General features: G+C 41.8%; 2 protein-coding genes across 2 annotated transcripts; both read left to right on the top strand.

Annotated features, from left to right (window-relative positions):
• The first annotated feature begins 15,135 nt into the window (after positions 1–15,135).
• Positions 15,136–15,465, top strand: LOC142168248 (uncharacterized). Its single transcript, XM_075228908.1, has one exon. It carries the CDS (start codon positions 15,136–15,138, stop codon positions 15,463–15,465), a length of 330 nt encoding a protein of 109 aa, XP_075085009.1.
• Positions 15,466–26,656: 11,191 nt separating this feature from the next.
• On the top strand, positions 26,657–26,986 carry LOC142168250 (uncharacterized). The gene has a single exon (XM_075228909.1). The coding sequence runs from the start codon at positions 26,657–26,659 to the stop codon at positions 26,984–26,986; it is 330 nt and encodes a 109-aa protein (XP_075085010.1).
• The last annotated feature ends 403 nt before the right edge of the window (positions 26,987–27,389 follow it).

Below are 27,389 nucleotides of genomic sequence, written 5' to 3' on the forward strand. Positions count from 1 at the left end.
GTTGCTTTCTTAGGTCATGTTGTATCAGCAGAGGGTATTCATGTGGATACTAAGAAGATTGAGGCAGTTCAAAACTGTCCTAGACCCACATCAGCTATAGAGATCCGTAGTTTCCTGGGTTTGGTGGGCTATTACCGTTGATTTGTGGAGGAGTTTTCATCCATAGCAGCCTCGTTGACCAGATTGACCCGGAAGGGTTCCCTGTTCAGGTGGTCAGACGAGCATGAAGCGAGCTTTCAGAAGCTCAAGACAGCTTTGACTACAGCACTGGTATTGGTGTTACCCACAGGTTCAGGATCTTATACAGTATATTGTGACACATCTCGTATTGGTCTGGGTGCGGTGTTTATGTAGGGTGGCAAGGTTATTGCTTTTGCTTTGCGGCAGCTCAAGGTTCACGAGAAGAATTACCCTATTCATGATCTAGAACTGGCAGCCATTGTTCACGCGCTGAAGATTTGGAGGCATTATCTTTACGGTGTGCCATGTGAGTATTCATTGATCATCAGAGCTTACAGTATTTGTTCAAGAAAAAGGAACTAAATTTTAGGCAGAGGAGGTGGCTGGAGCTATTGAAAGACTATGATATCACTATATTGTACCATCCGGGAAAGGCCAATGTGGTGGCCGATGCATTGAGTAGAAAAGCATTGAGTATGGGCAGCCTTGCTTATATTCCAGTTGGTGAGAGACCACTAGCATTGAAGGTTCAGGACCTGGCCAATCAGTTCGTGTGGTTAGATGTTTCTGAGACCAACCGTATTCTAGCTTGTACAGTTACTCGGTCTTCTTTGTTTGAGCGCATCAGAGATCGGCAAGATGACAATCCTTATTTTACTTGTCCTTAGAGACACAGTGCGCCACGGTGGTGCCAAGCAGGTTACTGTTGGAGATGACAGAGTTTTGAGGATGCAGGGCCGTATTTTTGTGCCTAATATGGATGGACTTCAAGACTTGATCCTTGAGGAGTCCCACAGTTCCCGGTATTCAATTCATCCGGGTTCCGCCAAGATGTATCAGGACTTGAGGCAGCATTATTGGTGGAGGAGGATGAAGAAAGACATAGTTGCATATGTAGCTCGGTGCCTAAATTGCCAGCATGTAAAGTGTGAGCATCAGAGACCTGGTGGTTTACTTCAGAGGTTAGAAATTCCTGAGTGGAAGTGGGAGCGTATCACTATGGATTTTATTGTTGGACTCCCACAGACTCAGAGGAAGTTCGATGCATTTTGGGTCATTGTTAACAGGCTGACCAAGTTAGAACACTTAATTCCTGTGGCAGTTACCTATTCCTTGGAGCGGTTAGCAGAGATTTACATCCGGGAGATCGTCCGTCTTCACGGCATGCCCTTGTCTATTATATCTGACCGAGGTACGCAGTTCACCTCGCACTTCTGGAGGGCAGTACAGCTTGAGTTGGGTACGCGGGTTGAGTTGAGCACAGCATTCCATCCTCAGACGGACGGGCAGTCCGAGCGCACTATTCAGATCTTGGAGGATATGCTCTGTGCTTGTGTCATAGACTTTAGAAGTTCTTGGGATCAGTTCTTGCCCCTTGCAGAGTTTTTCTACAACAACAGTTACCAGTCGAGCATTCATATGGATCCCTATGAGGCATTATATGGTAGGCGGTGTCGGTCGCCAATTGGGTGGTTCGAGCAGGGAGAGGCTCAGTTGTTGGGCACAGACTTAGTACAGGATGCCTTGGATAGGGCCAAGATTATTCAGGATCGACTCCGCACAGCTCAATCCAAGCAGAAGAGTTATGCCGACTGTAGAGTTCGTGATGTTGCATTTATGATCGGAGAGAGAGTGTTACTTCGAGTATCACCCACGAAGGGTGTAATAAGGTTCGTAAAGAAGGGAAAGTTGAGCCCTAGGTATATCGGACCTTTTGAGATTCTGGAGAGAGTGGGAGAGGTGTCTTACAGGCTTGCATTTCCACCTAGTTTAGTAGTTGTTCATCCGGTATTCCATGTGTCCATGCTTAGAAAGTATCATGGCGATCCGTCCCATGTGTTAGATTTTAGCTCGGTCCAATTGGATGAGGATTTGACTTACGAGGAGGAGCCAGTGGCAATTCTAGCCCGGCAAGTTCGCCAGTTGAGATCAAAGAGTTACCCTTCAGTTCGAATGCAGTGGAGAGGTCAGACTATTGAGGCAGCTACTTAGGAGTCTGAGTCCGATATGCGGAGTAGATATCCCCACCTTTACACCAGCCCAGGACTTTTTCTATGTCCGTTCGACGATGAACGGTTGTTTTAGAGGTGGAGAATGTGATGACCCAAAAGGGGCATCTTATATTTTAGAACTCGAATCTACACTCTTAAACCTTAAAAATCTCATTTTGACCCTCTTCGATTTGCGTGCGCAGTCCAGGCAGATTTCCGGAAAGCTTTTATGTTGAAAATTAATGAAAAAAAGAATTTATGCCTTAAAAGTTAATTTTAATTGACTTCGGTCAACAGTTTTCGTAAAGGGGTCCGGATCCCTATTTTGACGGTCATGGTGGGTCCGTATCGAATTATGGGATCTGGGCGTATGCCCGGAATCGAATTCGGAGGTCCCTAGCTCAAGTTAAGATTTTTTTTATGAAAATTAAAAGTCTGCAAAATTATTTATTTTTAAGAATTGATTGATGTTTGGCATTGTTAGTACCGGGTCCATATTTTGGTTCCGGATCCCGGTACAGGTTCATTATGATATTTAAGACTTGTCTATGAAATTTGGTGAGAAACGAAGTTGATTTGACTTGATTCGGACCTTCGGTTGAGAAAATAGTAACTTTAAAGTGTTCTTGAGAATTTCATTTGATTTGGTGCTAAATTTAGAGTTCTAGGTGTTATTTTGGCAATTGTATCACGCGGGCAGGTCCGTTTGATATTTTTAGACTTGTGTGCATGTTTGGTTTGGATCACCGAGGGCTCGGGTGAATTTCAGATAGGCCACGGGAACTTTTGGACTTGGGGAAAATCTGGTTTTCTGCACATTCTGGTATCTGGCATATCCTTCTTCACGTTCGCGAAGGTCCTCTCGCGAACGCGAAGAGTAAACTGGCGAGGCTGAGAATTCTTCTTCGCGAATGCGAAGGCCTGGTCGCGAATGCGAAGAGATGGGGGATTTACCCTTCGCGAATGCGACCGGCTCATCGCGAACGCGAAGCACTTGGGGACCTAGGGGAGGGTTGGTCGTTCCTTCATCGCAAACGCGAGATGGGTCTCCCTAACGTGAAGGCTTGGCAGCCAGTACCCTTCGTGAACGCAACAGTGGCCTCGTGAACGCGATGCACACTGTCGCTCAGTACATAAAACAGAATCAAACACGAGCTTAAGCCATTTCTTCAACATTTTTCAAGAACCAAACGGGTAGAGGCGATTTTCAATAGTCATTTTCTTCCCCAAAGTGTTGGTAAGTGATTCTAAACCATTTTCTTTCAATTACCCATTACATTTCTTGAATTATCAACCTAAAATCTAGAGTTTCATGGTAGAATTAGGGGTTAGGGTAGAAACTAGGAATTTTGGAAATTTGGGGATTTAGACCTCAATTTGAGGTCGGATTTCAAAACCAATTATATATTCGTGCTCGGGGGTGAATGTGTAAATGTATTTTGGTCGGAACCTCGGTTTTGACCAAGCGGGCCCGGGGTTGATATTTTTGACTTTTTGGAGAAAAAATTAGGAAATTTAATTTATGCAATATAATTGATTCCTTTAGCCATATTTGATATTATTGAGTCATTTTTTAATAGATACGAGTGGTTTGGAGGTGAATTCCAAAGGAAAAGTTGTGATTGAGAATTAAGTGGCTTTCGAAGCGAGATAAGTGTTGTGTCTAACCTTGACTTGAGGGAATTAGGAACCTTAGATTACTTGCTAAGTGAAATTCATGTGAGCGGCGTATATGTGAGGTGACGAGTACGTATGCGCCGCCAATTTACCTGTTTTCCATGTTTCTCTGTTTGTCTTATATTGTCTCATTCCTATGCCTAATTGCTACGTGTTATACTAGTGTTGTTCAATTTATCGTTCTTATCATGTTTACGGATTTTCTGGTGATAATTGAGTTTTTATTTCAAAGTTGAGATTGATATTATGGAACTAAATGTTGAAGTAAGGTTTGTACTTGTTATTCTATCTCCCTGTTGTTATTTATGCATTGCATTATGGTAAGGGAGAGTGTTAATGCACGAAAGGTGATGTCGTGCCATATTATGAGTGTTAATACACGAAGGGTGATGTCGTACCTATTGTGAGGGTTAATGCACGAAGGGTGATGTCGTGCCATATTATGAGTGTTAATGCACGAAGGGTGATGCCGTTCCATATTGTGAGTGTTAATGCACGAAGGGTGATGTCGTGCCATGATATGAGAATTAATGCACGAAAGGTGATGTCGTGCCGTTTCTATTAATTTTATGGTGAGATTGAGAGTAAAAGCACGAAGGGTGATGCCGTGCATTTTTTCTTACTGTATTCACTATTCCTGTTGATTCATGGTATATTGCCTGCTCTGGTGATCATTCTGTTGTAGTTCTTTATCTTGTATTCCCCTCAGTATGTTCCCCTCCCGATATTTCCTGTTTAGTTCTTCATTTTTGTGATATGTATATACACTGTTAAATTGTACAGGTTGATTTGTAGGTGTCTTGCCTTAGCCTCGTCACTACTTCATCGAGGTTAGGCTCGACACTTACCCGTACATGGGGTCGGTTGTACTAATACTGCACTCTGCACTTTCTGTGCAGATTTTGATACCGGCTCGGGTTGATCGATATTTTGCTATGGCCTGTTGTCCGGAGACTCAAGGTAGATCTGTCGGTGTTAACAGACCTTGAAGTCCTCGTCTATCTTTTCTGTTCTACTATTTTTCATTCAGATAGTTGTATTTCTTTCAGACTATTACTTGTAGTAAATTCTAGAATACTCGTGAATTGTGACTCCAGATCTGGGTGGTAGTAATTAATACAGTTTTTTGATATTCCACACTTATTATATTTCATCTTAGTTAATTATTGTAAATTACTGAATGGGAATAAGGAATTGGTTTAATGATTCTCTAACGATGGCTTGTCTTGCAATTGAAATGTTAGGCGCCATCACGGTTCCGTCGGTGGGAAATTTTAGGTCGTGACAAGTCTTCGGCCTCGGCTTTGTCCGTATCTACCTCCCCCCCCGAGCTGCTCGATCTGGTCAAGCTTTTTTTGAACCTACGGGTTCGGATCATTAGCCAATGTGCCTGACTCATCATGACTAACTTCAAAAACTCTTCTTACCTGCTCGACCAGGTCGGCATTCTCCTTCCGAGCGGCTTCTAGCTCAGCCTGGGATTTCTCACTAAGAATCTTGTAAGCATCCTTCTTCTCAGTAAGCTCTCGAGTCTCCACCTCGTGACATTTGAACTCTTCCCGGTATCGAAGAAAATCCTCGTGATGAAGTACCGAGGCCTGCAAGCACAAAGGAAAATGTTACGATTGTTTATGACTAAATCTAAGTACATAATAAAGGGACATTCGAAGTTACCCGATTCAACGCACGTTGAGCTTCGTTGAATAGGCAGGGCGCTTCCACCTCGTTCATTTTGGCCCGATCCTCTTTGGTCACCAAGAACCGAAGGTAACTAGAAATCCCCACGGGGGCAGAGAGAACCCGGGCATCCTCTGGAATGGACATAAATATTGCTCGCTTCTGGGTAGGATCAACACTAGGAGCTGGGAACCGATTCACTAATTTTGGGCTTGAAGAATACCCGCCAGCTCCCGGAGACGGTATCTTCTTTGGTACCGGTAAGTCACCCAACCCGGTGACATCCTCCTAGGTGGTAGAATCCAAGACATCGAAGAAGTTTTGAAAAGAATATTCTGCTCTTTGGGGCACCTCGCTGAGGGGACCTTTCAACGTCTGAGCCACGTTTATCATAGAATTAGTAAATAAAGGAGACCCGGAGAGATTTATCACCCTGAGTGTGTCCTTCGGAACATTATCTTCTGACCGAGAAGTACCGGCCATGGTTTCTTTGTTGTCCTCCCTAGCTCGGGGCAAAACGGCCTCAACCCTCCCTAGTTCGGGGGCCTCGGCCATTGCTTCTTCATCGGCCTCCCTGGTTTGAGGCAATTCAGAACCACTTCTCACGCGGGCCACCAATTCGGATTCTTCTTCTTTTTCTTCGCACTTATCCCTCAACCGGTAGACTGAGTCAGATGGGAGTTCTCGAACGCTGGTATTTTATTTAGATTTGCGCGCCAGCCGCTTCCTCTATTTTTTCTTTTCGGGGCCCGAGGAGCTCAGAGCTTTTCTTCTTTTCTTCTATTTATCCTGCTTCGAAGCAGGGGGATCGGTGAATATGTCATCATCGTCAGACGGAGGCCTCATTTTGACATCTTTTGGTAAACCTACAAAAGGAAAGTAAAACAATTCAGAAATCACAGGCATAAAAGTAAGGTCGAATGTAACTTAAAGAAACAAATCTCACTGTGAGAACGGGCCTCCCATCGGCCCTTTGAAATATCAAGCCATGAGCAATCAGAATAAGATCTATGTGTTGTGATACCCTCGACCCACTCCTTGAGTCGAGGAACTGCATCAGGCATCTGAGCAACAGCTGCACCATCACAAAAATATCGATGAGAAGGGAGGAAAAAGAAAAGCAATAAAATAAATCTTAAAGGAAAAGTTATACTTATGTTTCATGTTCCATTTCTCAGTAAATGGCATATCTTCGGTCGGGATTAAATTCGAGGTCTTCACTTGAACAAATCGGCCCAACCAGCCTCGGTCCCGATCCTCATCGATGCTCGAGAATAGGGCCTTACTGGCCCGACATGCAAGCTTGATTAATCCCCCTCGATAGAGTCGGGGGATATACAGGCGCATAAGGTGGTCGATGGTAAAGGGACACCTCTCTATTTTTCTCACGAAAAATCGAAGAAGAATTACAATTTTCCAAAATGAAGGATGACTCTACCCGAGAGTCACCTCATACATTTTGCAAAAGGATATGATAACTGGATCTAAAGGACCCGGCGTGAAAGGGTAAGCATAAACACTTAAAAATCCTCCACGTGGGTGGTGATCGATTCATCGGGGGTAGGGACCATTACAATATTATCGGCCCAGTTGCAGTTCTCCTTGACCTTCTCGAGGACACTGTTGGTGACCGAACATATGTACCTCGAGACCGGCTCTCACAGACCCGGTACCGAGGAAGTTTTCTCAACCTTGAAATCGGCTCTGGTTGGACATCCCATGGGGACGAACATCTTTAGAGGGGTTCTGGTGATGGTTCTTCAGTGACATAAGGTGAAACATTCTCAGACGGACTCAAGGAAGAGGAGTTTTCTTTTTGAGGAACGGATTTTGAAGTATTTGCCATTGATTTTAAATAGAGGAGAAAAGAAGGTGCTGATAAAAGAGGAGGTGTAATTATCAGATAACTTATGAAAGCTTTCAGAAAACCACAAGGAAAGAAGTTTTAAACTTAAGTTTTCAAAAAACCAGAAGATGAGAGTGATGAAGTTTTCTTAAAACACAAGAGAAAATGTGTGATGACCCAAAGTGTCATATTTAAATTTAATAAGTAATTCTGTGTTCTAAGACCTCAAAAAGCACTATTTATCATTCCTTGACTTGCATGCGCAGGCCGTATAATTTTTTGGAAAGTTTTTATGTGAAAAATAGATTAAAATAGGAAATAAAGCTTTAAAACTCAACTGAGTTGACTTTTGTCAGCATTATGAGCAAACTGACTTGGATCAGTAGTTTGACAGTTCCGGTAGGTCAGTATCATGATTTGGAACTTGGGCGTATGCCCGGAATCAAATTCTGAGGTCCCTAGCCCGAGATAAGGAATTTTGATAAAAAATTAAAAGTTTGAAAGCTTAATGAATTTTAAGAATTTACTGATGTTAGATTTATTAATAACGAGTCCGTATTTTTGATCCGGAGCCCGGTATAAGTCCACTATAATATTTATGACTTGTCTTCCGAATTTGATGAGAAACGGAGTTGATTTGACATGATCCGGACGTCCGGTTTGTAAAAATATAAGTTCAAAAGTTTTCTTGAAAATTTCCTTTGATTTAGTATCTGATTCGTAGTTCTAGGTGTTATTTTGGCGATTTGATCACGCGAGCAAGTTCGTATGATGTTTTAGAACTTGGGAGCATGTTTGGTTTGGAGCCCTGAGGGCTCGGGTTGATTTTGGTGGTTAACGGATCATTTTGGACTTGGAAAGAAAAACTACAGAAAATCTGCTTCTGGTTTCCTTCTTCGCGTTCGCGAGAGGGGTCTCGCGTTCGCGAAGAAGAAACTGGAGGAAGGTAGAATTATTCTTCGCGTTCGCGAGAGAGGTCTCGAATCCACGAAGGGAAAGAGGCTGGCCAGAAAATTTGCCTTCGCTTTCGCGAAGGCCAAGCAAGGCAAGCTTCGCATTTGCGAGGTAGCCCTCGCGTTCGCGAAGAGTAAAATTGGACAGCAGAAATTCATGCTTCGCGAACGCAAGGCACTGACTGCGTTTGCGAAGGCTAAAAATTCGATAAACAGAACTAAAGTTCTGGAAAATGGGATTCGTCCCATTTTTAACCATTTTCCATTTTTGAGCTTGGGTAAAGCGATTCTTGGGCGATTTTTACGGGAAAACATTGGGATAAGTGTTCTTTATCCTATATTGATTATATTTCATGATTCCATACTCATTTATATCATGAATCCATAAACTTTTGGGAGAAATATCATATTTTTATAAAATCTTCCAAAAACGAAAATCTGAGATTTGAAGGTCCATTTGACATCGAAATTTGATAATTTTTGTATGGTTGGACTCATCGCGGAATGGATGTTCGGATTTCGTAAATTTTTCTGAGATTTAAGACGTGGGCCCCACTATCAAATTTTAAAATGAATTTTGGATTTTATCCGGAAAATTAGTAAACTCATATGGAATTAATTCCTACAATTTGTATTGAAGATATTGAATTGTTTATGACTAGATTTGAGGATTTCGGACTCTAATTCGCTAGGCAAGGGTGTATTGGAAACTTGAAATTTGGTTGCGAAGCAAGGTAAGTGTCGTGGTTAACCTCGACTTGAGAGAATAGAACCCTCAAATTATTTGTTATGTGAAATGCATGTGAACGGCGTATAGGCAAGGTGACGAGTATTTATACGTCGTCAAATTAATTGTTTGCATAATTATTTGAAAATCCTAAATTTGTTTTAATACACAAATTAATTGTTATGATAATTGTTTCTCTCCTATTCTTTGTCAAATATTAATTTTGAATTCCTGCAATAATTTCTACATGCTGATTTGATTTATGTGCATTAATTGCTAATTGACCTTTAGCATATTAAATAGTAAACTACCTATTTTCTCCCTGATTTTCATAATAAATTACTATTTTTCATTGTTTGTTTCATAATTAAATCATAATTATTATATTCTTGTTATCTTAAAAATTTTATATTAATTGTTGCATTTATTTGGGAAATTTCTTCTATAATAATTGGTAAATGGATATATTGGAGGAGCGGATTGCACGCCGCAACAGAATTGATTGAAATGAATATATTGGGGGATCGGGTTGCATGCCGCAACAGACTTATTAAAAGTCCATATTGGGGGATCGGGTTGCACGCCGCAACAGACTTATTAAAAGTCAATATTGGAGAATCGGGTTGCACGCCGCAACAGACCTGTTTAAAAGTCCATATTGGGGGATCGGGTTGCTCGCCGCAACAGACTTATTTAAAACTCTATATATACTTGATTAAAAAAAATATATGGGAGGATTGAAAATGAATATGTTGTGGGAGCGGGTTGCACGCTGCAACGGAAGTTGATTGAAATAATAATTGGTTATGACTGCTGAGTTGGCTTGAACTATTAGAAATGAGTTACCTGATTTAATTCTATTATTGTGGTTATTACTATTATTGTGTACAGGTTAATGTAAGTGACCTGCCTTAGCCTCGTCACTAATTCGTCGAGGTTAGGCTCGGCACTTACCAGTACATGGGGTCGGTTGTACTAATACTACATTCTGCACTTCTTGTGCAGATTTCGGAGTTGGTCCCAGCGGCGTACTATAAATTGGCTCGAATTTCAGCTACCAGAAGATACTTGAGGTATAATTACACGGCGTCCGCAGTTTTGAAGTCCTCGTCTACTTTACTTTAGCTGTGTGTTTGTTTTCAGATAGCTTTATTTTATTTAGACCTTTATTTGTATTATTCTAGAAGCTCGTGCACTTGTGACACCAATTCTAGAATGGTATTTAGACACCGTTATTTTTATGGATTATTCACTACATTCCAAACTTTACTTCCGCATTTGTTTCTTTGTTATTAATGAATTTAAAAATTATTTTAAAATGGATAATATTATTCTAACGTTGGCTTGCCTAGCAAGTGAAATGTTAGGTGCCATCACGGTCCGAAGGTAGGAATTTCGGGTCGTGACAGTTGGTATCAGAGAGCTAGGTTACATAGGTCTCATGAGTCACGAGCAAATTAGTAGAGTCTGAAGGATCGGTACTGAGACGTTTGTACTTATCTCTCAGAGGCTATGAAGTTTAGGAACAATATCACTTCTTTTTTATTCTGTCGTGCGATTTTATTTTTTCATCGATGATTGAACCATTCTACTCTTATTCTCTCGAGATGGTGAGAACACGTAATACATCTACCTATGGATAGGGACCAGAGCCCCGGTGGCAACTATGGCCAGGGGTAGAGGTCGAGGCCGAGGTCATGCTAGAGGCCAAGGCAGAGGCAGAGGTAGAGCTCAGTTTAGAGCTCGAGCAGTTGCACCTGTTGTAGAACCTCAGGTGGATCTTCATGACGAGGTTCCAGTACAGAATGTACCAATCAGACCAGTTCAGGTTCCGGAAGGATTCATAGCTACTCCAGTACTTCAGGACGCTCTAGTCCATTTGGTGAGCCTTAGGGAGGGTGTGGCCGAGAATGGTACATTTCTAGTGGCACCAGCCATCTCACAAGCTGGGGGAGGAGCACAAACTCCCACTACTCCCGTTCCAGAGTAGATGGCTCCCCAAAATCAGGCTCGAGCAGCCCCGCCAGTTGGGGTAGTTCACCCAGTTGTTGCGGCACAGACCGGTGATAGGATCGCCATGTTTTTTGAGGCCTTATTGAGACTGGATAAGTTCACTAAGCTCTTTCCAGTTCACTTCAGTGATACACCTTCTGAGGACCCATAGGATTATCTTGACCGCTGCCATGAGGTGTTGCGGAACATGGGTATAGTTTGAGACCAATGGGGTTGATTTTGATGTTTTTCATATGACGGGTTCCACCAAGAGGTGGTGGAGAGATTATACATTGACCAGACCAGTCGGATCACCTGCACTTACCTGGGAGCAGTTCTCTCAGCTATTTCTGGTGCAGTTCCTTCCTATCACACTAAGAGAGAATTACCGCAAGCAATTTGAACGTCTACAACAGGGCAGTATGACTGCTACTCAGTATGAGTCCCGTTTTGTGGATTTGGCATGTCATGCTCTCCTTTTACTACCTACTGAGGGAGAGAGAGTGAGGAGGTTTATTGAGGGACTCACTCACCCTATCAGGCTTCAGATGGCCAAGGGGACCGGAAGCGAGATTTCTTTTCAGGCAGTTGCTAATGTCGCGAGAAGGATCGAGATGGTTCTTGCACAAGAGAGAGCGTAGAGGTCTGATAAGAGGCCTCGTCAGTTCGGTGGTTTTAGTGGTGCCTCGCCAGGAGGCAGGGGTAATTTTGGTAGGGGTCATCCTCCCAGACCATTTCATTCAACACTTCATGCATCTCCCGGTGCTTCAGGGAGTCACGGTCCTATTATGCCTTACTCTGGGCAGCCAGCACTTAGTGCACATTCAGCTCCTATTAGTGCACCACCACTCCAGAGTCACTACAGCGGTTATCTGGCCCATTCGGGTCAGCTTCAGCTTCAGCAGCCACGGCATCAGGATGGGTGTTATGAGTGTGGGAACATTGATCACATCAGGAGGTATTGCCCTAGGTTGGCGAGTAACAGATCTCGGCAGGATTCTCGTGCCATCATACCGGCACCAGTTGCTTCACCTCTTGCTCAGCCAGCTAGAGGTTGGAGTCAGGCAGCTAGAGGTGGAGGTCAGGACATTAGAGGTGAAGGTCAGGCCATTAGAGGTGAAGGTCAGACCGTTGGAGGTGGAGGCCAGCCAGCTAGAGGCCGTCCCAGGGACGCAGTTTAGAGTGGTGGGGCTCAGCCCAGATTTTATGCTTTTCATCTAGGCCTGAGGCCGAGTCATCTGATATTATGATCACAAGTATCATTCTAGTTTTCCATAGAGATGCTTCAGTTCTATTTGATCCAGGATCTACTTATTCCTATGTGTCCTCCTATTTTTCTTCATATTTGGTTGTGCCTTATGATTCTCTGAGTGCTTCTATGTGTGTATCTACACCGGTGGGAGATTCTGTTGTAGTAGATCATGTCTATCATTCATGTGTGGTTACTATTGATAGTCTTAAGACTAGTGTGGATCTTCTACTTCTTGATATGGTAGATTTTGATGTCATCTTGGGTATGGATTAGTTGTCACCTTATCATGCTATATTGGATTGTCATGCCAAGACAGTGACCCTATCCATGCCGGGATTACAACAGTTAGAGTGGAAAGGAACTTCTGGCCATTCTGCCAGCAGGATTATTTCTTATATGAAAGCTCAGCGTATGGTTGAGAAAGGGTGTCTAGACTATTTGGCCTATATTCTCGATCCTAGCGCAGATGTTCCTTCTATGGACTCAGTACCAGTGGTTCGGGAATTTCCAGAAATATTTCCTGTAGATTTGCCGGGAATGCCACCCGACAGAGATATTGACTACTGTATTGATTTGGCTTCGTGCACTCAGCCCATTTATATCCCACCATACCGTATGGCCCCACCGGAGTTGAAAGAATTGAAGGAGCAGTTACAAGACTTACTTGATCAGGGATTCATTAGACCCAGTGTCTCGCCCTGGGGTGCACCAGTACTATTTGTAAAGAAGAAAGATGGCTTTATGCGGATGTGTATAGATTATCGACAGTTGAACAAGGCCACTATCAAAAACAAATATCTGCTGCCAAGAATTAGACTTATTTGATCAGCTTTAGGGTGCCAAGGTATTTTCGAAGATGATTTGAGGTCTGGTTACCATCAGTTGAAGATTAGGGCATCTGATGTCCCTAAGACAGCTTTTCGAACTCGATATGGGCATTACAAATTCTTAGTGATGTCATTTGGGTTAACAAATGCCCCAGCAACATTTATGGATTTGATGAATCAAGTGTTCAAGCCCTATTTGGATTCTTTTGTGGTTGTATTCATTGATGATATCTTGATTTACTCCAGCAGTCGAGAGGAGCATGAGCAGCATCTTCGGAGTGTGCTTCAAACTTTGAAAAATAATCAGTTATATGCTAAATTTTCAAAATGCGAGTTTTGGTTAAGCACAGTTGCCTTTTTGGGGCATTTGTATCGGCAGAAGGCATAAAGGTGGACCCTAAGAAGATTGAGGTTGTTCAGAATTGGCCTAGACCTACCTCAGTTACAGAGATCCAGAGTTTCCTGGGTTTAGCAGGTTACTATCGTCGGTTCGTGGAAGGGTTTTCATCTATAGCAAGCCCATTGACCAGACTGACCTAGAAAGGTGTCCCATTAAGATGGTCAGACGAGTGTGAGTTGAGCTTTCAGAAGCTCAAGACCGCTTTGACTACGGCATCAGTGTTGGTATTACCCACAGGTTCAGGATCTTATACGGTATATTGTGACGCATCTCACATTGGTCTTGGTGCAGTATTAATGCAAGATGGCAGGGTGATTGCATATGCATCGTGGCAGTTGAAAGTTCACGAGAAGAATTATCATGTTCATGACTTAGAATTGGCAGCCATTGTTCATGCACTAAAGATTTGGAGGCATTTTCTCTACGGTGTCTCGTGTGAGGTATTTACTGATCATCGTAGCCTTCAGTATTTGTACAAACAAAAAGATCTTAATTTGAGGCAGAGAAGGTTGGAATTGTTGAAAGACTATGATATCACCATTTTGTATCACCCTGGAAAGGCCAATGTGGTGGCCGATGCTTTGAGTAGAAAGGCTATGAGTATGGGCAGCCTTGCGTATGTTCCGGTTGGTGAGATGCCGTTAGCTGCAAATGTTCAGACCTTGGCTAATCAGTTCGTGAGGTTAGATATTTCAGAACCCGGGCGGGTTCTAGCCTGCACAGTCGCTCGGTCTTCTTTATATGAGCGCATCAGAGAGAGGCAGTATGATGATCCTCATTTACTTATCCTTAAGGACACGGTGCGGCACGGTGATGCCAAACAGGTTGTTGTTGGGAAAGATGGAGTTCTGCAAATTCAAGGACGTATTTGTGTGCCTAATGTTGACGGGATTCGTGAATTAATTCTTAAAGAAACACACAGTTCCAGGTATTCTATTCATCTAGGTACTGCCAAAATGTATCAAGATTTGCGGCAACATTATTAGTGGAGAAGAATGAAAAAGGATATAGTTGCATATGTAGCTCGGTGTCTGAATTGTCAACAAGTTAAGTACGAGCATCAGAGACCTGGTGGTTTGCTTTAGAAGTTAGAAATTCCTGAGTGGAAATGGGAGCGTATCACTATGGACTTTGTTGTTGGACTCCCACGAACTCAGAGAAAATTTGACACAGTTTGGGTCATTATGGACAGGTTGACTAAGTCAGCACATTTCATTCCAGTGGCAGTTACCTATTCTTCAAAAAGGTTAGATGAAATTTACATTCATGAGATTGTCTGCCTTCACGGTGTGCCCGTGTCTATTATTTCCTATCGAGGTACGCAGTTTACCTCACACTTCTGGAGGGTTGTACAACATGAGTTAGGCACGCGGGTTGAGTTGAGTACAGCATTTCATCCACAAACAGACCGGCAGTCATAGCGCACCATTCATATATTGGAATACACGTAAAAATCAATGTGTTCATTTTATTGCTTATTTATTTTACGCTTACGGAACACAGTAAAGAACCAAGTTCTTTAGTAATCTATACGGGCACTCAAACTAACAATTGGTATTAGAGCAAGTTCTCTCATTTAGAAGGCTAACACCTAGAGAGATCTTGGAAGCAAGATGAGTGCTCCACTCGGAATTAATAAAGGACAATCAGCTACCAGGCCACCCCTGTTCAATGGAAAATATTACAGTTGGTGGAAAGCAAGAATGGAGGACTTCCTGACAGCTGAAGACTATGAACTATGGACCATAGTGAACCAAGGTCCTTTGATTCCTACTAAACAAAATGCACAAAATGAAATAGTTCCTAAGGGCCCCTCCGAATTTGTGGCAGCAGATTTCAGGATGATGGAGAAGAATGCAAAGGCTAAAAAAATCTTTATCTGTGGACTTGGGCCTGATGAGTACAATAGAATTTATGTGTGCTCTAATGCGAAGCAGATATAAGATACACTCCAAACTGTTCATGAAGGAACAAACCAAGTAAAGAGATCAAGGATAGAGCTACTCATGAGAAACTATGAGCTCTTCTCCATGAAGGAGTCTGAGCCCATCCAGGATATGATGACTATGTTCACTATAATAACCAATAAACTGAAATCACTTGGAAAGGTGTTTACCTCAGAAGAGTTGGTTAGCAAAGTTCTAAGAATCCTTCAAGCTTCATAGAAATCAAAAGTCACTGCAATCCAGGAAGCCAAGGAATTGGATAAAATCTCACTTGATAAGTTGGTTGGAAACTTAAAAACTCATGAAATGAGAAAGATAGAACTGCGCAAGCAAGAACCAAAGAAGGATAAGGCCTTGGTTCTTAAAGCGTCCGAGGATGATGAATCTGGCTATGATGATCCTCATCTAACAATGTTTGCCAAGTTTAAGAGGTTCATGAAGAATTCCAAAAGTGCATCAAAGAGAGAGACCAGTAGTAAGCCCAAGAAGATCGACAAAGCTAATTATGATGGGTGCTACAAGTGTGGCAAGCTATATCACATGGTTAAGGACTACCCAATGTGAAAAATTGAGTGGAGAAAAGAATGAGCTGAAAAAGAGAAACGAGAGAAGATGAGAGAAAAGGGTTTCAACAAAGAAAAAATCCTAGGCAAAGGATTTACAAAAGCAATGACGCAAGCTTTCTTGGAAGCATACGAGGATAGTTGAAGTGATCAAGAGGAAGAAAATGAGGATGTCACGACCCAAACCGATGGGAGGCGACCGGCACCCGATACCTTACTCAACCGAGTACCAACGTAACGTATCTTTCATATCATACTATCATAGTTAAATGAGGCGGAGAGGCTGTCGTGAGATAAGTAGAATAAAATATGAGGAAATACTCAATATAGGGTGACCCAACTTGATATACCAACTTATATATATGACGTACAGGCCTATAAGGCCATACCAGTATCCGTATACATGACATCTGTCTACAAGCCTATAAAAGTATATAAATATCATAAAGGTCGGGATAGAGCCCCGCCATATCAATCAATGCATATTCAAATCATACTAATCAAATAGGCAACTTCGGAGCAAGTGGAGTGCACAAACACCTTCTACTGAACTGATAGCCTACTAGGAGAACTCTCAACCTGTCTATCGGGACCTGCAAGCATGAAACGCAGCGTCCCCAAGCAAACAGACGTCAGTACAAATAAAGTACTGAGTATGTAAGGCATGTCAGTAGTATATAAAAGACATGAAATAAACATGGAGTAAAGAACTCAACCCGTAATTCTGAATAGCTCTGTGAATCATGAAAATTTATAATGTCATGCATGTGGGTATAAATTCCATACCATGCATAGGTATATGTGTTCATAAAATCATCAAGCCTCTGAGGGCATCCCATCATATTATCGCAGCCACTGTGGGCGAAATCATCAATGTATACTAGCTGATCAGGTGGTGGTGCGTATATAACGCCGTAACTTTTTCCCATATCCCATATACATATATTTATATATATATATATATATATATAATATACTCGTATATAACGCCTTCTGGTCATGGGTCAATGTACATGTGTACATGAATGAAATGCATAAGAAGTACGTTAATAAGATTTCTCAAAATGTCATAAGATCACTATGCCTTTAATTAATATCATGAAATAAACTTTATCAACATACGTATTTTTCTGAGACCCATGAACAGATGATAGAATAATAAGATACACGGGGAATCAGGAATATAGACATCTCTAGTATTTTTATGAATAGAGTCATTTATGAAAGTTGCGTAATTGCTCGTTTCGTTTTTATCGTACGGATCATGCCAAAAGGAAAGGAGGGATAGCCTTAACATACCTTAACTCCGTTGAGTCTTTAATACCTTCCAAGAAATTATTCAAATAACTCAACCCAATCTACCACATCATAAGGAGATTCAAAATCAGTGCTGAGTAAAGGCTAAGTCCACAACTTAAACTAGTAGATCGTTTACGTAAATTTGGGCAGCATCTCCTCTTTAACTAGGACCTCCTCCAATACCATATACCAATAACAACAAGAACACAATAATAACAACATGTAATCATAATTTTCCAACCTTATCTCCATCACAATATACCACAAAATAGCTCACACACCCTAATCACTTCATACATAAAATGACAACCAAAGTAGTGTCAAACAACTAAAAACAAATGTAACGACGAACGACCAGCCCACCATTCCATCATTATGTGATGTTTCTCCACACAATTTTCCCTCCAAAACTCCATTAACCAGTAGAAAAATACACATCCCAAAGGCAACACGAAACAGCCCGCAAAACAGTCCACTACAAGTCAAATAACTCAAACTCACGGCTTCCGATCACCGTCCCATGAGTTCTAACTATTAGGAAATGAATTTATCAACATTCCTTGATATTTAAACACTTAAATACAGAAAGTACATGTTTTCTTAACTATGATATACCTTCCAAAATTCAAACTACAAAGAAAAAGAGAGGCAATATAGTGATACTACGTCATAGGGATTGTTTTAATGTTAACGCTTCTTGATTCCGTGCCCGGGATGATAATCTTATTTGAAGCTATTGCAGAAAGATTAAGAGTAAATTTAGGGGTGTTATTTGGGAGTGCTCTCTAGAAATATGGAGAAAGATACGAGATGGGATGTAAAAATCTCATTTATTTAAAAGTAAAAAAGGTGCTACTTGGCACCCAATGATTGGCCCTTCTTCCAACGCTTATAACGTTTTATTCGGGTGTCGTATGAATAAACGGTTAAAAGCGTTAGAAACTACATTCCAAGATCTTCAATTTTGTATATAATATTTCCCAAAAAGACCTCATATAGCATACGAAATTTATTTCTTAAAAAGCTCTGTTACAAGACAAATCCTTAGTTGGTTTTTCCATAACTTAAATCCAATTTTTCCCAAACTTCATATTTTCTATCCAAACATAATATATAGCCATATTATGACTTTAAAATCATTTAAATCATGATTAAAAAGTCTCATATTCATTACGTCACCTTGGGACGCACATGGTGTAACAATCTTCCCCCCTTAGAAACATTCGTCCTCGAACGTTAATCTCCCAGAAATCTATAGAAATTTTGGCAGAGTCTCCTCTGTAACGGTACTACTACAAACCTAAAGGTTGTGATGTATCAGTCTGATCCTTCTCCGGAAGTGGAAACAAGTGAGGATACCTAGTCTTCATTTCTTCTTCAGCTGCCCGAATCATCTCCTCCACATTATTGTTAATCCAAAGTACTTTAACCGAAGCTATATACTTAGTTCTTAATCTCTGAACTTGTCTATATAGTATAGCAATGAGATCTTACTCATATGATAGCTTCTCTGTAACATGAACATCGTCAATTGGAATGACTTTAGAGGGATCTCCAATACACCTACGGAGCATAGACACATGAAATACTAGATGTACAGACTCCAATTTGGAAGGAAAGTCTAATTCATATGCTACTTGGCCTACTCTGCGTATAATCTTATAAGGTCCAATGTACCGAGGGCTAAGCTTTCCTTTCTTACCGAATCTCATAACGCCTTTCATCGGTGATACCTTTAGGAATACCCAGTCATCTACCTGAAACTTAAAGTCTCATCGTCGATTATTTGCATAGGACTTCTGATGACTCTGTGCTCCTAATAGCCTTTACCTTATAAGCTTAATCTTCTCAACTGCCTGCTGTACCAACTCTGGTCCTACTAACATAGTTTCCCTAATCTCGAACCATCTTATAGGAGATCTACACTTTCGTCCGTAAAGAGCTTCATATGGAGCCATCTAAATGCTGGAATGATAACTATTATTATATGCAAACTCAATAAGTGAAAGATGATCATCCCAACTACCCCTGAAGTCCATCACACAAGCCCGTAGCATATCCTCCAGTGTCTGAATAGTACGTTCAGCCTGACCGTCTGTCTGGGGATAAAATGTTGTACTAAGACTTACCTGAGTCCCCAATCCTTTTGTAAGGACCTCCAGATATTAGCTGTAAACTGAGCACCTCTATCTGAGATAATAGATATATGGACACCATGAAGTCGTACTATCTCCCTAATGTAAAGCCTTGCATAATCCTCTGCTGACTAAGTAGTCCTGACAGACAGAAAATAGGCTGCTTTTGTAAGTCTATCGACAATAATATAGAATCGAACTTACGCTGGGTACGAGGTAAGCCTATTATGAAATCCATATTAATCACTTCCCATTTCCAAGTCGGAATCTCTATAGCCTATAATAATTCACCGGGGTTTTGATGCTCAATCTTAACCTGTTGACAATTAGGGCACTGAGCAACAAACTCTGCTATATCCTTCTTCATCCCGTCCCACTATTATATTCCCCTGATATCATGAAACATCTTAGTCGCTCCTGGATGAATAGAATAATGAAAATAGTGAGCTTCTCCTATAACCTGCTGGCGTAACCCTGCCACATTAGGAACACATAATCGACCTCGATATTTGAGGACTCTATCTCCTGTAATCTCAAATGGTGTATTGTTTTTTTGAGGGGATGTATCTCTGTAATGAGCTAGCATAGGATCCTCATACTGGCGTTCCTTCACTTCAGTTACTAAATGGGATGTTGTCGTGTCCTGAATAGTAACTCCGGTATCACCTGAGTCCAGTAATCGAACTTCCAGACTAGCTAGCTGATGAATCTAATAGGCTATCCCACACTTCTCTAGCTATAAATATGACAGGCTACCCATAGATCTACAACTGAGGGCATCAACTACTACATTCGCCTTCCCCGGATGGTATAAAATATCAACGTCATAGTCTTTCAGTAGCTCCAACCATCTCCTTTGACGTAAATTTAATTCCTTTTGATTGAAGATATATTGAAGGCTCTTATGATCCGTATAGATATCAACATGAATGCCATATAAATAGTTTGTCTACATCATTAGTGCATGAATCACCGTGGCTAACTCTAAATCGTGGGTCAGATAATTCTTTTTGTGCTTTCTTAGTTGTCTTTAAACATAAACTATTACTTTTCATGGTCGTTCTGCCACTTGTTGCATGAATACATGGCTTATCTCATTGCCCACAAATACTGGAATTTCCTGTAACTCATATGATCTCAAATATCATCTTTTGATTTTGTTTTTCTTCCCGTTCATTAGCCACGATAGGTGCCACTTTCTTATGGAGTGCATACAATATTGTTGTGACACTGTTGTTACAAGACCATTTCTTCCTTATGTCACTATGCTTAAGTTGAAGCCTTCTTCCTTATTCCCTCAGCTAGTCTTTCAATGTAGTACTTAAGAGAGACCCTTTGACTCCTGTAAAGCTGCGAGCTTATTACATCGTATACCCTAAAGAATTTTCGATGTTCTTACTCACCTATAATTATCCTTAATTACTTACCTCCCTGATTTTCATAATAAATTACTATTTTTCATTGTTTGTTTCATAATTAAATCATAATTATTATATTCTTGTTATCTTAAAAATTTTATATTAATTGTTGCATTTATTTGGGAAATTTCTTCTATAATAATTGGTAAATGGATATATTGGAGGAGCGGATTGCACGCCGCAACAGAATTGATTGAAATGAATATATTGGGGGATCGGGTTGCATGCCGCAACAGACTTATTAAAAGTCCATATTGGGGGATCGGGTTGCACGCCGCAACAGACTTATTAAAAGTCAATATTGGAGAATCGGGTTGCACGCCGCAACAGACCTGTTTAAAAGTCCATATTGGGGGATCGGGTTGCTCGCCGCAACAGACTTATTTAAAACTCTATATATACTTGATTAAAAAAAATATATGGGAGGATTGAAAATGAATATGTTGTGGGAGCGGGTTGCACGCTGCAACGGAAGTTGATTGAAATAATAATTGGTTATGACTGCTGAGTTGGCTTGAACTATTAGAAATGAGTTACCTGATTTAATTCTATTATTGTGGTTATTACTATTATTGTGTACAGGTTAATGTAAGTGACCTGCCTTAGCCTCGTCACTAATTCGTCGAGGTTAGGCTCGGCACTTACCAGTACATGGGGTCGGTTGTACTAATACTACATTCTGCACTTCTTGTGCAGATTTCGGAGTTGGTCCCAGCGGCGTACTATAAATTGGCTCGAATTTCAGCTACCAGAAGATACTTGAGGTATAATTACACGGCGTCCGCAGTTTTGAAGTCCTCGTCTACTTTACTTTAGCTGTGTGTTTGTTTTCAGATAGCTTTATTTTATTTAGACCTTTATTTGTATTATTCTAGAAGCTCGTGCACTTGTGACACCAATTCTAGAATGGTATTTAGACACCGTTATTTTTATGGATTATTCACTACATTCCAAACTTTACTTCCGCATTTGTTTCTTTGTTATTAATGAATTTAAAAATTATTTTAAAATGGATAATATTATTCTAACGTTGGCTTGCCTAGCAAGTGAAATGTTAGGTGCCATCACGGTCCGAAGGTAGGAATTTCGGGTCGTGACAGTTGGTATCAGAGAGCTAGGTTACATAGGTCTCATGAGTCACGAGCAAATTAGTAGAGTCTGAAGGATCGGTACTGAGACGTTTGTACTTATCTCTCAGAGGCTATGAAGTTTAGGAACAATATCACTTCTTTTTTATTCTGTCGTGCGATTTTATTTTTTCATCGATGATTGAACCATTCTACTCTTATTCTCTCGAGATGGTGAGAACACGTAATACATCTACCTATGGATAGGGACCAGAGCCCCGGTGGCAACTATGGCCAGGGGTAGAGGTCGAGGCCGAGGTCATGCTAGAGGCCAAGGCAGAGGCAGAGGTAGAGCTCAGTTTAGAGCTCGAGCAGTTGCACCTGTTGTAGAACCTCAGGTGGATCTTCATGACGAGGTTCCAGTACAGAATGTACCAATCAGACCAGTTCAGGTTCCGGAAGGATTCATAGCTACTCCAGTACTTCAGGACGCTCTAGTCCATTTGGTGAGCCTTATGGAGGGTGTGGCCGAGAATGGTACATTTCTAGTGGCACCAGCCATCTCACAAGCTGGGGGAGGAGCACAAACTCCCACTACTCCCGCTCCAGAGTAGATGGCTCCCCAAAATCAGGCTCGAGCAGCCCCGCCAGTTGGGGTAGTTCACCCAGTTGTTGCGGCACAGACCGGTGATAGGATCGCCATGTTTTTTGAGGCCTTATTGAGACTGGATAAGTTCACTAAGCTCTTTCCAGTTCACTTCAGTGATACACCTTCTGAGGACCCATAGGATTATCTTGACCGCTGCCATGAGGTGTTGCGGAACATGGGTATAGTTGAGACCAATGGGGTTGATTTTGATGTTTTTCATATGACGGGTTCCACCAAGAGGTGGTGGAGAGATTATACATTGACCAGACCAGTCGGATCACCTGCACTTACCTGGGAGCAGTTCTCTCAGCTATTTCTGGTGCAGTTCCTTCCTATCACACTAAGAGAGAATTACCGCAAGCAATTTGAACGTCTACAACAGGGCAGTATGACTGCTACTCAGTATGAGTCCCGTTTTGTGGATTTGGCATGTCATGCTCTCCTTTTACTACCTACTGAGGGAGAGAGAGTGAGGAGGTTTATTGAGGGACTCACTCACCCTATCAGGCTTCAGATGGCCAAGGGGACCGGAAGCGAGATTTCTTTTCAGGCAGTTGCTAATGTCGCGAGAAGGATCGAGATGGTTCTTGCACAAGAGAGAGCGTAGAGGTCTGATAAGAGGCCTCGTCAGTTCGGTGGTTTTAGTGGTGCCTCGCCAGGAGGCAGGGGTAATTTTGGTAGGGGTCATCCTCCCAGACCATTTCATTCAACACTTCATGCATCTCCCGGTGCTTCAGGGAGTCACGGTCCTATTATGCCTTACTCTGGGCAGCCAGCACTTAGTGCACATTCAGCTCCTATTAGTGCACCACCACTCCAGAGTCACTACAGCGGTTATCTGGCCCATTCGGGTCAGCTTCAGCTTCAGCAGCCACGGCATCAGGATGGGTGTTATGAGTGTGGGAACATTGATCATATCAGGAGGTATTGCCCTAGGTTGGCGAGTAACAGATCTCGGCAGGATTCTCGTGCCATCATACCGGCACCAGTTGCTTCACCTCTTGCTCAGCCAGCTAGAGGTTGGAGTCAGGCAGCTAGAGGTGGAGGTCAGGACATTAGAGGTGAAGGTCAGGCCATTAGAGGTGAAGGTCAGACCGTTGGAGGTGGAGGCCAGCCAGCTAGAGGCCGTCCCAGGGACGCAGTTTAGAGTGGTGGGGCTCAGCCCAGATTTTATGCTTTTCATCTAGGCCTGAGGCCGAGTCATCTGATATTATGATCACAAGTATCATTCTAGTTTTCCATAGAGATGCTTCAGTTCTATTTGATCCAGGATCTACTTATTCCTATGTGTCCTCCTATTTTTCTTCATATTTGGTTGTGCCTTATGATTCTCTGAGTGCTTCTATGTGTGTATCTACACCGGTGGGAGATTCTGTTGTAGTAGATCATGTCTATCATTCATGTGTGGTTACTATTGATAGTCTTAAGACTAGTGTGGATCTTCTACTTCTTGATATGGTAGATTTTGATGTCATCTTGGGTATGGATTAGTTGTCACCTTATCATGCTATATTGGATTGTCATTCCAAGACAGTGACCCTATCCATGCCGGGATTACAACAGTTAGAGTGGAAAGGAACTTCTGGCCATTCTGCCAGCAGGATTATTTCTTATATGAAAGCTCAGCGTATGGTTGAGAAAGGGTGTCTAGACTATTTGGCCTATATTCTCGATCCTAGCGCAGATGTTCCTTCTATGGACTCAGTACCAGTGGTTCGGGAATTTCCAGAAATATTTCCTGTAGATTTGCCGGGAATGCCACCCGACAGAGATATTGACTACTGTATTGATTTGGCTTCGTGCACTCAGCCCATTTATATCCCACCATACCGTATGGCCCCACCGGAGTTGAAAGAATTGAAGGAGCAGTTACAAGACTTACTTGATCAGGGATTCATTAGACCCAGTGTCTCGCCCTGGGGTGCACCAGTACTATTTGTAAAGAAGAAAGATGGCTTTATGCGGATGTGTATAGATTATCGACAGTTGAACAAGGCCACTATCAAAAACAAATATCTGCTGCCAAGAATTAGACTTATTTGATCAGCTTTAGGGTGCCAAGTATTTTCGAAGATGATTTGAGGTCTGGTTACCATCAGTTGAAGATTAGGGCATCTGATGTCCCTAAGACAGCTTTTCGAACTCGATATGGGCATTACAAATTCTTAGTGATGTCATTTGGGTTAACAAATGCCCCAGCAACATTTATGGATTTGATGAATCAAGTGTTCAAGCCCTATTTGGATTCTTTTGTGGTTGTATTCATTGATGATATCTTGATTTACTCCAGCAGTCGAGAGGAGCATGAGCAGCATCTTCGGAGTGTGCTTCAAACTTTGAAAAATAATCAGTTATATGCTAAATTTTCAAAATGCGAGTTTTGGTTAAGCACAGTTGCCTTTTTGGGGCATTTGTATCGGCAGAAGGCATAAAGGTGGACCCTAAGAAGATTGAGGTTGTTCAGAATTGGCCTAGACCTACCTCAGTTACAGAGATCCAGAGTTTCCTGGGTTTAGCAGGTTACTATCGTCGGTTCGTGGAAGGGTTTTCATCTATAGCAAGCCCATTGACCAGACTGACCTAGAAAGGTGTCCCATTAAGATGGTCAGACGAGTGTGAGTTGAGCTTTCAGAAGCTCAAGACCGCTTTGACTACGGCATCAGTGTTGGTATTACCCACAGGTTCAGGATCTTATACGGTATATTGTGACGCATCTCACATTGGTCTTGGTGCAGTATTAATGCAAGATGGCAGGGTGATTGCATATGCATCGTGGCAGTTGAAAGTTCACGAGAAGAATTATCATGTTCATGACTTAGAATTGGCAGCCATTGTTCATGCACTAAAGATTTGGAGGCATTTTCTCTACGGTGTCTCGTGTGAGGTATTTACTGATCATCGTAGCCTTCAGTATTTGTACAAACAAAAAGATCTTAATTTGAGGCAGAGAAGGTTGGAATTGTTGAAAGACTATGATATCACCATTTTGTATCACCCTGGAAAGGCCAATGTGGTGGCCGATGCTTTGAGTAGAAAGGCTATGAGTATGGGCAGCCTTGCGTATGTTCCGGTTGGTGAGATGCCGTTAGCTGCAAATGTTCAGACCTTGGCTAATCAGTTCGTGAGGTTAGATATTTCAGAACCCGGGCGGGTTCTAGCCTGCACAGTCGCTCGGTCTTCTTTATATGAGCGCATCAGAGAGAGGTAGTATGATGATCCTCATTTACTTATCCTTAAGGACACGGTGCGGCACGGTGATGCCAAACAGGTTGTTGTTGGGAAAGATGGAGTTCTGCAAATTCAAGGACGTATTTGTGTGCCTAATGTTGACGGGATTCGTGAATTAATTCTTAAAGAAACACACAGTTCCAGGTATTCTATTCATCTAGGTACTGCCAAAATGTATCAAGATTTGCGGCAACATTATTAGTGGAGAAGAATGAAAAAGGATATAGTTGCATATGTAGCTCGGTGTCTGAATTGTCAACAAGTTAAGTACGAGCATCAGAGACCTGGTGGTTTGCTTTAGAAGTTAGAAATTCCTGAGTGGAAATGGGAGCGTATCACTATGGACTTTGTTGTTGGACTCCCACGAACTCAGAGAAAATTTGACACAGTTTGGGTCATTATGGACAGGTTGACTAAGTCAGCACATTTCATTCCAGTGGCAGTTACCTATTCTTCAAAAAGGTTAGATGAAATTTACATTCATGAGATTGTCTGCCTTCACGGTGTGCCCGTGTCTATTATTTCATATCGAGGTGCGCAGTTTACCTCACACTTCTGGAGGGTTGTACAACATGAGTTAGGCACGCGGGTTGAGTTGAGTACAGCATTTCATCCACAAACAGACCGGCAGTCATAGCGCACCATTCATATATTGGAATACACGTAAAAATCAATGTGTTCATTTTATTGCTTATTTATTTTACGCTTACGGAACACAGTAAAGAACCAAGTTCTTTAGTAATCTATACGGGCACTCAAACTAACAATTGGTATTAGAGCAAGTTCTCTCATTTAGAAGGCTAACACCTAGAGAGATCTTGGAAGCAAGATGAGTGCTCCACTCGGAATTAATAAAGGACAATCAGCTACCAGGCCACCCCTGTTCAATGGAAAATATTACAGTTGGTGGAAAGCAAGAATGGAGGACTTCCTGACAGCTGAAGACTATGAACTATGGACCATAGTGAACCAAGGTCCTTTGATTCCTACTAAACAAAATGCACAAAATGAAATAGTTCCTAAGGGCCCCTCCGAATTTGTGGCAGCAGATTTCAGGATGATGGAGAAGAATGCAAAGGCTAAAAAAATCTTTATCTGTGGACTTGGGCCTGATGAGTACAATAGAATTTATGTGTGCTCTAATGCGAAGCAGATATAAGATACACTCCAAACTGTTCATGAAGGAACAAACCAAGTAAAGAGATCAAGGATAGAGCTACTCATGAGAAACTATGAGCTCTTCTCCATGAAGGAGTCTGAGCCCATCCAGGATATGATGACTATGTTCACTATAATAACCAATAAACTGAAATCACTTGGAAAGGTGTTTACCTCAGAAGAGTTGGTTAGCAAAGTTCTAAGAATCCTTCAAGCTTCATAGAAATCAAAAGTCACTGCAATCCAGGAAGCCAAGGAATTGGATAAAATCTCACTTGATAAGTTGGTTGGAAACTTAAAAACTCATGAAATGAGAAAGATAGAACTGCGCAAGCAAGAACCAAAGAAGGATAAGGCCTTGGTTCTTAAAGCGTCCGAGGATGATGAATCTGGCTATGATGATC

Source organism: Nicotiana tabacum, chromosome 13 (assembly GCF_000715075.1).
Source record: "Nicotiana tabacum cultivar K326 chromosome 13, ASM71507v2, whole genome shotgun sequence".
Classification (NCBI taxonomy): Eukaryota; Viridiplantae; Streptophyta; class Magnoliopsida; order Solanales; family Solanaceae; genus Nicotiana; species Nicotiana tabacum.